General features: G+C 42.6%; 1 protein-coding gene across 1 annotated transcript; it reads right to left on the bottom strand.

The window, feature by feature from the left end:
• Positions 1-7,968: 7,968 nt before the first annotated feature.
• Positions 7,969-8,898, bottom strand: Or10v1 (olfactory receptor family 10 subfamily V member 1). The gene has a single exon (NM_001000506.1). The coding sequence runs from the start codon at positions 8,896-8,898 to the stop codon at positions 7,969-7,971; it is 930 nt and encodes a 309-aa protein (NP_001000506.1).
• Between the last annotated feature and the right edge of the window lie 4,717 nt (positions 8,899-13,615).

Here is a 13,615-nt window from a genome sequence, read left to right as displayed (position 1 = left end):
CTAACCCATTTACTAACCCATGAAAACGAACATCTTCATTTTCAGGATGATGGAAATAAGCTGTTCTCTCTAGTTTGGTCTTCATTCCCCACAAAGACAATACTGTAAGTATTTTTTTTTCTTTTCTTTTTTTCGGAGCTGGGGACCGAACCCAGGGCCTTGCGCTTGCTAGGCAAGCGCTCTACCACTGAGCTAAATCCTCAACCCCTGTAGGTATTTTTTAAAAATATTTTTTACATTCTAGATCTTATTCGCCTCCTGGTCCACCCTCTGACTGTTCCACATCCCATACCTCCTCCTACCCCCTCCCCCCCGCCTCATCTCCACACCGATGTCCCCACCCCACCCTTCCCACCAGGCTCTAAACTCCCTGGGGCCTCCAGTCTCTTGAGGTTAGGTGCATCTTCTCTCACTGAACCCAGACCCCAGAGTCCTCTGCTGTATTTGTGTTGGAGGCCTCATATCAGCTGGTGTATGCTGTCTCACTGGTGATTCAGTGTCTGAAAGATCTTGGGGGTCCAGGTTAATTGAGACTGCTGGTCCTCCTTCAGGATTACCCTCCTCCTCAGCTTCCTACAGCTTTCCCCTAATTCAACCTCAGAGGTCACAGCTTCTGTTTGTTGGTTGAGTGCACATTATCTGCATCTGACTCTTTGAGCTGTTTGTTGGGTCATTTAGAGATCAGTCATGGTAGGTGCCTTTTTGTGAACACCCCATAGCTTCAGTAATGGTGTCAGGTCTTGGGGCCTCCCCTTGAACTGGATCCTCCTTTGGGCCTGTTGCTGGACCTTCTTTTCCTCAGGCTCTTTTCCATTTCCATCCCTGTATTTCTTTCAGACAGGAACAATTATAGGTCAGAGTTTTGACTGTGGGATAGCAAACCCATCCCTCACTTGATGCCCTGTCTTTCTGCTAGAGGTGGGCTCTCCCCACTGTAGAGCATTTCATCTAAGGTTCCTCCCTTCCCTTGAGTCCTGAGAATCTCTCACTTCCCAGGTCTCTGATACATTCTGGAGGGTCCTCTCAACCACCTTCCTCCTGAGGTCACCTGTTTCCATTCTTTCTGCTGGCCCTCCCAATACCAGATCAGGTTCTCCTCCTCATTCTCCTCCATCCTGTCTCCCTCCCAGCTCCCTTCCTCCCTCCCCTCTTGTGGTTGCTTTCTTCTCCTTCTCAAATGGGACTGAGTTGTCCTCACTTGGGCCCTTCAGCTTGTGGAATTTTTGAGTTCTGTGGACTGTATCTTGGGTATTTTGTACTTTTTATTTTTTGGCTAATATTAATTATTAGTGAGTACATAATGTGCATGTTCTTTTGGGTGTCAGTTAACTCACTTAGGATGGTATTTTTTAGTTCTATCCATTTGCCTACAAAACTCAGGATGTCCTCGTTCCTTTTCTTTTCTTTTATTTTTTTTTAATTGAATATTTTCTTTACTTACATTTCAAATGTTATCCCCTTTCCCGATTTCTCCTCTAGAGTCCCTCAACCCCTTCCCCCATCCCCCTGCCTCTATGAGAATGTTTCCCCACACACCCACCCAACCCCTCCCATCTTCCCACCCTGGTATTCCCCTACAATGGGGCATTGAGCCTTCACAAGGCCAAGGGCCTCGACTCTCATTGATGCCATTTGCTACATATGTGGCTGGAGACATGGGTCCCTCCACGTGTACTCTTTGGTTGGTAGTTTAGTCTCTGGGAGCTCTGGAGGGTCTGGTTGGTTGATATTGTTGTTCTTCCTATGGGGTTGAAGACCCCCTTCAGCTCCTTCAGTCATTTCCCTAACTCCTCCATTAGGGACCCTGTTCTTAGTTCAATGTTTGGCTGCGAACACCTGCTTCTGTATTGTTAGGCTCTGGCAGAGCCTCTCAGCAGACAACTTTATCAGGCTCCTGTAAGCATGCACCTTTTGGCATCCCCAATAGTGACTGGGTTTGGTGACTGCATGTGGGACGGATCCCCATTAGTGGCAGTCTCTGGATGGCCTTCCCTTCAGTCTGCTCCACACTTTATCTATGTATTTCTTCCTGTGAGTATTTCGTTCCCCTTCTAAGAAGGACTGATACATCCACACTTTGGTTGTCCTTGTTCTTGAGCATCATGTGGTCTGTGCATTGAATCTTGGGTATTCCGAGCTTTTGGGCTAATATCCAGTTATCGTTGGGTGCATATCATGTGTGTTCTTTTGTGATTGGGTTACCTCACTCAGGATGATATTTTCTAGTTCCATCCTTTCCCCTTGAATTTCATGAAGTCATTGTTTTTTGTTTTTTTTTTTTTTTTTTTTTTTTTTTTTTATTAACTTGAGTATTTCTTATATACATTTCGAGTGTTATTCCCTTTCCCGGTTTCCGGGCAGACATCCCCCTCCCCCCTCCCCTTCCTTATGGGTGTTCCCCTCCCAACCCTCCCCCCATTGCCGCCCTCCCCCCATAGACTAGTTCACTGGGGGTTCAGTCTTAGCAGGACCCAGGGCTTCCCCTTCCACTGGTGCTCTTACTAGGATATTCATTGCTACCTATGGGGTCAGAGTCCAGGGTCAGTCCATGTATAGTCTTTAGGTAGTGGCTTAGTCCCTGGAAGCTCTGATTGCTTGGTATTGTTGTACTTTTGGGGTCTCGAGCCCCTTCAAGCTCTTCCAGTTCTTTCTCTGATTCCTTCAATAGGGGACCTATTCTCAGTTCAGTGGTTTGCTGCTGGCATTCACCTCTGTATTTGCTGTATTCTGGCTGTGTCTCTCAGGAGAGATCTACATCCGGCTCCTGTCGGTCTGCACTTCTTTGCTTCATCCATCTTGTCTAATTGGGTGGCTGTATATGTATGGGCCACATGTGGGGCAGGCTCTGAATGGGTGTTCCTTCAGTCTCTGTTTTAATCTTTGCCTCTCCCTTCCCTGCCAAGGGTATTCTTTTTCCTCATTTAAAGAAGGAGTGAAGCATTCACATTTTGATCATCCGTTTTGAGTTTCGTTTGTTCTAGGGATCTAGGGTAATTCAAGCATTTGGGCTAATAGCCACTTATCAATGAGTGCATACCATGTATGTCTTTCTGTGATTGGGTTAGCTCACTCAGGATGATATTTTCCAGTTCCAACCATTTGCCTACGAATTTCATAAACTCGTTGTTTTTGATAGCTGAGTAATATTCCATTGTGTAGATGTACCACATTTTCTGTATCCATTCCTCTGTTGAAGGGCATCTGGAAGTCATTGTTTTTAATAGCTGAGATGAGTACTCCATTGTGTAAATGTACCACATTTTCTGTATCCATTCCTTTGTTGAGGGACATCCTGATTCTTTCCAGCTTTTGGCTATTATAAAGAAGGCTGCTATGAACATAGTGGCGCATGTGTCCTTGCTATATTTTGGAGCATCTTTTGCGTATATGCCCAGGAATGGTATAGTTGGGTCCTCAGGTAGTACAATGCCCAATTTTCTGAGGAACCTCGAGACTTACTTCCAGAGTAGTTGTACCAGCTTGTAATCCCACGAGCAATAGAGGAGTGTTTCTCTTTCTCCACATCCTCACGAGCATCTGTTGTCACCTGAGTTTTTTTTAATCTTAGTCATTCTGACTGGTATGAGGTGGAATCTCAGGGGTTGTTTTGATTTGCATTTTCCTGGTGACTAAAGATGTTGAACATTTCTTTTAGGTGCTTTATGGCCATTCAATATTCTTCAGTTGAAAATTCTTTGGTTAGCTCTGTCCCCCATTTCTTTTTTTTTCTTTTCTTTTTTACTAAACATTCCATTTGTTTATCTCTCAAATGATATTCCACTTCCCAGTTACCCTATCCACCAACCCTCCCTATTCCACATCTGCCTTCCCAGCTCCCCTTTGCCTCTATAAAGGTGCCCCCTCACCCCCCATCCTCTTCTGCCCTACCTTTTCCGTATCTCCCTAAGCTGGGGTATCAAGCCTCCCCAGGACCAAGGGCCTCCCCTCCAGTTGCTGTCAGGCAAGGTCATCCCCTGCTACACATGTATTTGGAGCCATGGATCCCTCCAGGTACACTCCTTGGTTGCTGGCCTAGACTCTGGAAGAACTTGTTGGTCAGGCCAGCCTATGTTGTTCTTCCAATCTGGTTGCAATTCCCCTCTGCTCTTCTAGCCCTTCTGCCAGTTCCTCCACCAGATTCCCGGAGCTCAGTCTGATGGTTGGCTCCAAGCAGCCACATCTGCATTGGTCTTTTGCTAGCTGGAGCTCCCAAGGAACCACCACATTAGGTTCCTGTCAGCAAGTGCCTCTTGACCACTCCAACAGTGTTGGGTTTGGTGTCTGCAGACATGATAGATCTCCAGGTGGGGCAGTCCCCATTTGGCCCTTCCCTCAGTGTCTGCTTCATTTTTTTTTTTGTTGTTGTTGTTTCTGTTCTTCCTTTGGACAGAAATATTCCTGGGTTAAAAACTTCGAGATCGGTGGGCATCCCCATCCCTCAACCAGGCTCCGTGCCTGTCTACTGAAGGTGGACTCAACAGGTTCCATCTCTCGCTTCTCTGCCCATTTCAGCTAAAGTCATCCCCATTGGGTCCCGGGAACCTCATGTTTCCCTGGTTTCTGAAACCCTTTAGTGGCAATCCCCAGTAACTCATCTGCCCTGTTGTGTCTTTTTGTTCGATTTTCTAACCCTCTGTACCTCTCTCTCATCTCCTCCAGTTCTTGATACTGCTCCCTTATTTCCTCCCACTCCACTCTCCCTCCACCCCCCACAATCACCCTGTTTGCCCCTCAGTGCAGGATGGAAGCATCCACACCCTGGTCTTCCTTCTTTCTATACTTCATATATTTTTTTTTACTTCATTTTTTTTTAAATTGGACATTTTGTTATTTACATTTCAAATGTTATTCCCTTTCCTGGTTTCCTGTTCATAAGCCCCCTATCCCCTCCCCCTCCCCTATTTCTATAAGGGTGTTCCCCTTCCCATCCACTTCCCCGTATGGCCCCCCGACATTCCCTTACACTGGGGGTCCAACCTTGGCAAGACCAAGGGCTTCTCCTTCCATTGGTGTCCAATAAGGCCGTCCTCTGCTACACATGCAGTTGGAGCCCAGGGTCAGTCCATGTATAGTCTTTGGGTAGTGGTTTAGTCCCTGGAAACTCTGGTTGGTTGGCATTGTTGTTCATATGGGATTTTAAGCCACTTCAGCTCTTTCCATCCTTTTTCTAATTTCCCCAAAGGGGATCCTGTTCTCAGTTCAATAGTTTGCTGGTAGCATTTGCCTCTGTATTTGACATGCTCTGGCTGTGTCTCTCAGGAGAGATATATTTCTGGTTCCTGTCAGCATGCACTTTTTAGCTTCATCAATCTTATCTAGTTTTGGTGGTTGTATATATATGGGCCACATGTGGGGCATGTTCCCCATTTCTAATAGGGTTATTTGATTCTCTGGAGTCTAACTTTTTGAGTTCTTTGTATATATTGTATATTAGTCCTCTATTGGATGTAGGATTGGTAAAGATCTTTTCCCAATCTGTTGATTACCTTTTTGTCCTATTGTCCTTTTTGTCCTTTGCCTTATGGAAGTTTTATACAAGCTGATAAGAATGGGTCAATTTTTATTCTTCTATATGCTGACCGCCAGTTGAATTGAACCAGCACCATTTGTTGAAAATGCTGTCTTTTTTCCACTGGATGATTTTAGCTCCACTGTCAAAGGTCAAGTGACCATAGGTGTGTTGGTTCATTTCTGGGTCTTCAATTCTATTCCATCGATCTACCTGCCCATCTCTGTGACCCTGTGCATGTTAGAGCACCTGGGTTACGTATGGGCTTCCTCTGGGTGTTGTGGGAATGGGTGTGGAATTAACAATCAAGGTCGCTCAGGGCACAATTTCAGATTGGAAGGGACCCATGCCACTGGCTGGGTGGGAGTTCCAACATCCCTGGATCTTGGGAGACCCAGTTACTCTGGGTGTTGGGACAGATTGTGTGTCCTTCTCACCTGTGATCCTAGGTATGTTAGAGCACTTGTGTGACCAGCTTCCTCTGGGTGTTGTATAAATGGGTGTGGAACCAGAGCTCAAGGTTTGCTCAGGGCACAATTTCAGACCAAAAGGAAACCCACCCACTGGCTGGGCGGGGCTCCTGAGTGACCATAGGTGTGTTGGTTCATTTCTGGGTCTTCAATTCTATTCATAGGGCTTCCTCTGGGTGTTGTGGGGACCCATGGTACTTTCTTATACTCCCTAATCTCCTTGAGTTAATTTTCTTTGTTGTTCTTTTCTGTGGGGTGTTGAGACAAGGTCTGACCCAGGCTGGTTTTGAACTCTCTATGTAAGAGAGGATGAGCTCGATCTGCTGATTCTCCTCACTTCACTAGGATTATAGGGATAGCATATGGTCTTATACAGTGCTGGGGATCAAGCTTTATGCACGCCAGGGCAGGGATTCTTGCAACTAAGTTACACTCCCAGACCCTGAGTTATGTACAGTGGAAAATAAAATACAAAATCTGCCCCAGTAAGTCTAAAGAACTGTTTGATAGAGGAGACCTCTAGAGGGGTGAACAAAAGAAAACAAGCAAGAGAAGTACGTGAGTGTAGATAACTTTAGCCTGAGATGAAGTTTAACAGCTTTGAGTTGTCCTGTGGGACATAATACGTCTTAAAGGTAGTGGTCACTCCTGCTGACAACCAGAACAGACCCCGATGACTATCCTACATGATAAAGGAGAGACTCTTTTTAGATTTATTTTATGTGTAGGAGTGTTTTGCTTGCATGCCTGTGTACCACTTGTGTTCAGTACCCGAGGAGGGCAGAAGAGGGTGTCATTCCCCCAAAACTGGAGTTACAGATGTTTATGAACCATGTGGGTGCTGGAAACTGAACTCAGATTCTCATAAGATGAACAGGTGTCTTTATCCACTAAGCTGCTCTCTAGCTTCAACATTTTCTCAAAAGTGTAAGACACAGTGATGCCCATTTTCATCATTTCCACACTTTTCATTTATTAAATTAAACATTTTTATTATTTCTCCATCCACGACCTCCTTGTACAATAAAGAAATGGAGTCCCACAGAGATAGGGAGATTTGTCTGCATCACATATGGGTCCTATTGGCAAAGAAAGCCCAGAATCACAAGACAATCATATGGAAAGAGTTCAGCCTTTAGCTTTGTCAATACTTGTGTTCTCATCCTGGATATATAATTTTTAAGCCACTTACTTTTTTTCCTGAATTTCCATGATATTTATCATTGGGTAAATGAATTAATCATACAAAGTGCCTGGTATATAACAGCTGTCCAACTAATGTTACTTTGCCTCTCTCAATTCATGCTTAGGGCATAATATTGCCTCATGATATAGCTTTATTTTCAGAAAGACAGAAGCATAAATTATCTCTGGAAGTCAAACCTAGCGTATTAGACCACATGGCTCTATGTGCTGAGGATATTCTTGATTTTTTATATTTCATCCTACCATCTAATTTTTTTTAATTTTAATTTTTACTTCCTGTGCGTTGGTGTTTTGTCTGCATGTATGTCTGTGTGAGGATGTCAAAACCTCTGGAACTGGAGTTATAGACAGTTGTGAGCTGACGTGTTAGTGTGAGAATTGAAACTGGATCCTCTGGAAGAGCAGCCAGTGCTCTTTTTTTTTTTGTTTCTTTTTTTTTTCGGAGCTGGGGACCGAACCCAGGGCCTTGCGCTTCCTAGGTAAGCGCTCTACCACTGAGCTAAATCCCCAGCCCCAGCAGCCAGTGCTCTTAACTGCCGAGCCATCTCTCCAGGCCCCCATCCCACCATTATGTTATTCTTATCATGAGTTGCTTTGTTTGTCTTGAGACAAGATATCCCTATAGAACTTAATCTGGCTTCCAATTTGCAGTCCTTCTGCTTCTGCCTCCTGAGTACAGCACTCCAGGATTGCACCAGTATGCCTGGTACCTTCATAAGTAGTATTAGCATCCTGGTTCAATTTCACAAGTGCCTTGATTTAAGTAAATCAAGATCTTCTTACCTAGAACTTTTTCAATGCCTTCCTCAGAGCATCTTTTAGTTCCTTGTTCCTCATACTATAGATCAAAGGGTTTAAGATGGGGGTGATGAAAGTGTAGACCACAGACACCATTCTGCCCATCTCAGGAGAGTAGCTGGAACTGGGGGATAAATATATAAAACTGGTGCAGCCATATTGTAGGAGGACCACTACAATGTGAGAGGAGCAGGTAGAGAAGGCTCGATGGCGCCCTTCAGCAGACCGGATCCGTAAAATGGCCGTGATGATGAAGACATAGGAGATAGAAATCAGAGTTAGGGGGATGCTTAGGACAATGAAGCTGATGATGTACAGGGCTGTCCTATGAACGTGCGTGTCTCCACAAGCCAGGCGTATGACTGCAGGCATGTCACAGTAGAAGTGGTAGATCTCATTGTTGTGACAGAATGGCAGATGGAAGATTAAAATAGTTAGGGGCAGTGACAGCAGGCATCCCAGCACCAGGGACCCCACCATCATCTCTACACACAAGGACCAGCTCATGATGAGTGTGTATCTCAGAGGGTAGCAGATTGCAACAAACCGGTCGTAAGCCATGACTGCAAGCAGGACACAGTCAGCCCCACCCAAGAAAACAAAGAAAAACATCTGGGTACCACAACCAGTGATGGAAACAGGGGTTTTACCCATAGAAAGAAGGTTTGCCAAGGCCAGTGGTGCAATGGATGATGTATAGAAGATTTCCAGAACTGCCAAGTTAGCTAGAAAAAAGTACATGGGAGTGTGCAGTGCATGGTTAATGTGGACAATCACAGCAATTGTAGCATTACCGCTGAGGCTGGTCAGGTACATCACTAAGAAGGTCACAAAAATCACCATCTGCACCCCAGGGTCAGATGAGAATGGGCGAAAGAAGAAATTTATCTTGGCAGTTTTATTTATTGTTTCCATGGGGGATGTACAAGACCTATTGGAAAGAAAAATGATAGCGGCCTCAAGGTATCTATCATTAAATATGATGTCTTCCTAATTCCACCATGCACTGTTAGAACACCTTTCAAGATAACCGAGCAACTTTATGCATCGTTTATTTTAAAGAAGGCCAGAGAACATATAACCTATACATATGGTCTCCTTGTCTCTCTTTTCTTTCTCTCCAAGAATCAAAGACTGAGAGTGCCTCAGTGGTGCAAGCTTTGATGACGTATGAATGCCAAGCATCCCACGGTTCCAGGTGTAGAAGAGCTCCCCGAAGTATGTGCTGAACAAATCAATGAATAAGATCAACGTAAAGCTCAAAGCTGCAAAATGAAGAAACAGGATAGCGATTCATTCTGCGAAACTTGAAAATAAAAAAAAAAGTTTGAACTGTAAAAGCAGATATGTGTCATAATTTAGAATGGTTTAGGCTATTGGTATTTTATGATATCATCATACATTCTTGTGTTTTTCAAAACCGAGTCTTTATTGATTCATTTTGCTTTTGCTGTTGTTGAGAAAGGGTCTCCTGTAGCCCCGGCTGGCCTCAGACCCTGGTCTTGAACTTCTGTCCTTTTCCCCATCACCTACTGAGTGCTGGGATTACTGGGGATTACTGGTGTGGAGCCCTATGCTCAGTTTTATGGGGTGATGGGGTTTTGGACCTGCTAGACAAGAACTCTACCAAAAAAGTTAAATTCCTACCTCTGCGTCTGCCTTGGTTTTCTTAATGCAATGATCTCTGCCTTTTCTTATATCATTATGTCCTGTACCCAGTTATATTTTTTAGTTTTCCAAAACTGGGGCTGGGGTCCTGAGGCCAGGGGCTCTTTCATATGGCAAATTGTCATTTCTTTTTTGCTGAGCACAGGCATAACGAAACATGCTTTATTAAGCAATTGCACATGTAATCCGTAACATTACTTTGGTAGGCGTGTGTAATCACCAAGCCCATCTACCAGATGAAGACACATGTAGGCTTTAGGAGATTAAGGAAGTCAGTGAATGAGAAAAGATTCCTTCTTTCTGTCTCTTTCCTACACATGCTTTCTCTGACACTTTGGGTTTCCTTATGCTTTCTCTTGGTCTCCAGTCCCCCCTTGTCATGCTGGCCCTTATCTGCCTTGTGGTTGACCTTCCTTGTTTGCTGACTTTAACTCTAAATAGTACGGCTTTTTTGCTTCCTCTTCTCCATCTTTCTCTTCCTGCTAGCTATTGAGAGTTAAAGTTTGTTGCCCCTGAGATTTTTCTTATAAATCATAATGAAATTGTCCTTGGACTTCTTTCTGATTCTGTTCTTAAATTCTTTTATTAGCAAGACTAAGAACACTGAGAGGTGACCACAAGTTCCTTAGTAACACATGGTAACCCTGAAGGGATCCCCCCATAGAAACTTGTTCCCAGAGGAAAGAACCAGTAACCACACTCTAGAAACTCACTGAGTATTCCCTGGAAAAATCTTCCAAGGAATTATTATCTTCCTTTCTGTTGATGTTGTGGCAGGAAAGTAGCAGGAAAATAAAAACAAAGCCAGTTGACAGAAAAAGACTGGAAGCCCTTCCCCACCCGCACTTCATACAATGAATAATGCAAGTGCAAACTCAAGGAAAACCAGGGACTTAACAAAGGTGGTGGAAACAGGCACTATGTAAATGACATGTAAATGAGGGGTGGGTCCCTGCGCTTTAAGAGCTAGTGCCCCCACCAAGTCGTTCACTAGCTCGCTTCCATTCTCAAGAGTACTTCCCCTTTCTCAATAAACTGTCTTTACATTTACTTCCGAAAGAAAGAAGGAATGCATGAATAAATATATAAGGAATAAAGAAAGAAAAAAAAAAGAAAAGAAAGTCTCTTAGTTTACAGAACTATGAAATAGGAAAGCCATGATTTGATGAATTTGGTTACACAGCATTTCTGTTTAGCCTGAGGTTATGTTATTCTACCTCATTCTTCACCTGTTAAGTTGCTTTGCTGAGTGACTGACTGTTGTTCAGCCCTAGGAAGAACTAGAAGTGGTCACTGTGGGGAAAATAAGTAAGATAGAGCTAAGGACAAAAATGTTAGGTTACAGTGTTTTTAGACTCAAGGTACTGTCATAACCCAGACTGTGGCTTATCCAATAAGTGCTGCCTTGTCAATGCAGCAGAAAGAACCTCTGTTCTTTTGTCTTCTAATGAGCAGGGAGAAAGCATTTGTCTAAAGGCTATGTTGTTCCCAGGTAGAAGAATAGTGGTTTACTTTATCCTTCCTAAGAGACAGATAGAAATAAAGGAAAGAGTCGTCTGTGAGCTAGGACCTGGTGGCTTGTGCAATGCTGCAAGAATTGTTATTAGGCATAGAGTTTGAAACTCTCCTGGTTGCTGTGACTCTAGTTCAAAGACCAGAACAGTATCTGAAAATTAATGCAAACCATACACAATGAACTACGCAGTTCACTGAGACTCTAGAGATGAGAGGTCTCAGTGGTGCATTCTATCATGTTCTCTTTAACCTCCTTAGGCTCAATTTAGATTAGGCATAAGTGTATCTAAATTTCAAAATAGTTGTATTTCAATGATTATATAGTTTTCATTTTCTTGCAAAGTCTAAAGAAAGGAGAAGACAATTCACTTCACTAAGCAAACAAAACCCCAAGCATCGAAAGGTTGGTATTACACCCATCTTCATTTCTTTGTGAAGTATTTCACAGTCATCATTTCCCCTCCTGCATGATGATTATGATAGTGGTGATGCAAAACTGTAAGTTAGTTCATAGATGGAAGCAGAATTAATTTAGCATATATGGAAAGCTCTTGCCATTGCAACAAAGAGGCCAAGCAGATACAGCCTTTGAAACATCCAAAATGTTTTTACACAGATTTCTCACCATATGATGGCAAAATACCAAACACTGGTCCTTGTGAAAACACACAGCTCTAGATAGAGTTGACATCATTCTTCTCATACACCTTGGGTCGACCCTGAATCCATGCATCCTTCCTGAGTAGGAATGCGTTATACTCTAGGATCTAAAGCTGTACAAGCTGTGTCCCTGAAAAACTGAGGTTGCAGGACCTTTTGGAGGTCATTTTTAATTTGAAAAATTGGGGGCAATACTCTTTATATCAAAACAAATATTGGTTATGAATATTTGTGAATATGAATAAAGAGAACATGATAGGAGAAAACTTTGTGGTGAATTCGAGAAGATAAAAACCCATAATATTTCAAATAAATGTTTTGTTTCTTTCTCCTTTGTGGATGATCACTAAATTCTTAGGAGTGTAAATAAATTGTCTTGCTGCTGATTAGGACGTCTGAATGTGAAGTTTTAGGTGTGTTGATTTAGAACATAGATTGACTGCCACCTGACACAAAGCACAACTCCCTGACATTTTCAAGTCTGGCATTTTTGCTTGAAACAGTTCCTCTCCTATTATTTAAAAAAAAACAATCAAAATAGCAAGCAATTTCTTCTGAGACTACACAACTTAGAAAAACTCCCAAGAGGCCTCTCTGGTTTCTTTTTTTAAATATTATTATCTCTTGAGATTATATACCAGCATGAACAAAGAACAACAGCTTACAAGTTCTTGGCCCATTTTTTCACCCTTGTACTAGCTGACTAGTGGCTTAGAAATGACAGATGTCTTAGAGTGAGAATTTGTCAGGTTACCTGCTCTCCCTTAATGAGGAAGAGAGTGATTTGTTCAAGATTGGAAAATGGATCAGTTTAAAAATTAGTCACTTAAATACAAAATGTCGCTATTTCCTTCAAGGGATCAATGGGACAGCTCCATTAACCAAGCTTCTCTTACTCTGGTTCTCTTTTCTTTTTTAAAGATTATATATATATATATATATATATATATATATATATATATATATATATATATATATATAAAGCATATGCTATAGCTGTCTTCAGACACATCAGAAGAGGGCATCAGATCACATTTACAGATGGTTGTGAACCACCATGTGGTTGCTGGGATTTGAACTCAGCGACCTCTGGAAGAGCAGTCAGTGCTCTTAACCACTGAGCCATCTCTCCAGCCCAGTTCTGTTCTCAGTATCTTTGTACACATCTCACCTTGTCAGTTCCTGTCAATTTGATTTGTAGTCAACATTTAATCACAGGGAAAAAAGGATATAATGAACAAAATCCTATTTTACTAAAAATTTCAAAGAAAATTCCAGTGGCGTTAGCTCAATAAAACTGCCTTCTTGATTACATAATACAGTTCTCAATGTTCTTATTGCTGTGTCCCTTTAATCCAGTCCCTCATGTTGTAGTGACCCCAACCATAAAATTATTTTTGCTGCTACTACTGCTGTAATTTTGCTTCTGTTATGAATAATAATGTAAATATCAGATACACAGGGTATCTGATCTGTCGCCCCTAAAGGGATCACAGCCCATAGGTTGATAACCACTGTTATAATGTAATTCCAGTTGTATGTGTGTGATATATATATATATATATATATATATATATGATTGTATATGTTATATACATTTGGGACTGATATTTCTAGGAAAGGTGGAAGAAAGTACTATAAATGGAATCACATGGGGTGTGTTAGAATTCTGTCTTTATCACCTAACTAGTTTTGTAATCCTGCAAGTCAGTTTACCTCATCTCCTCAGACTACTTCACAATAAGACTATTGTTAGGTGCAAATTAAACTGCATCTATGACACCCGCGG

Source organism: Rattus norvegicus, chromosome 1 (genome assembly GCF_036323735.1).
Source record: "Rattus norvegicus strain BN/NHsdMcwi chromosome 1, GRCr8, whole genome shotgun sequence".
NCBI lineage: Eukaryota > Metazoa > Chordata > Mammalia > Rodentia > Muridae > Rattus > Rattus norvegicus.
Note: the sequence above shows the minus strand (reverse complement) of the source record. Positions and strands in the feature narration are given on the sequence as shown.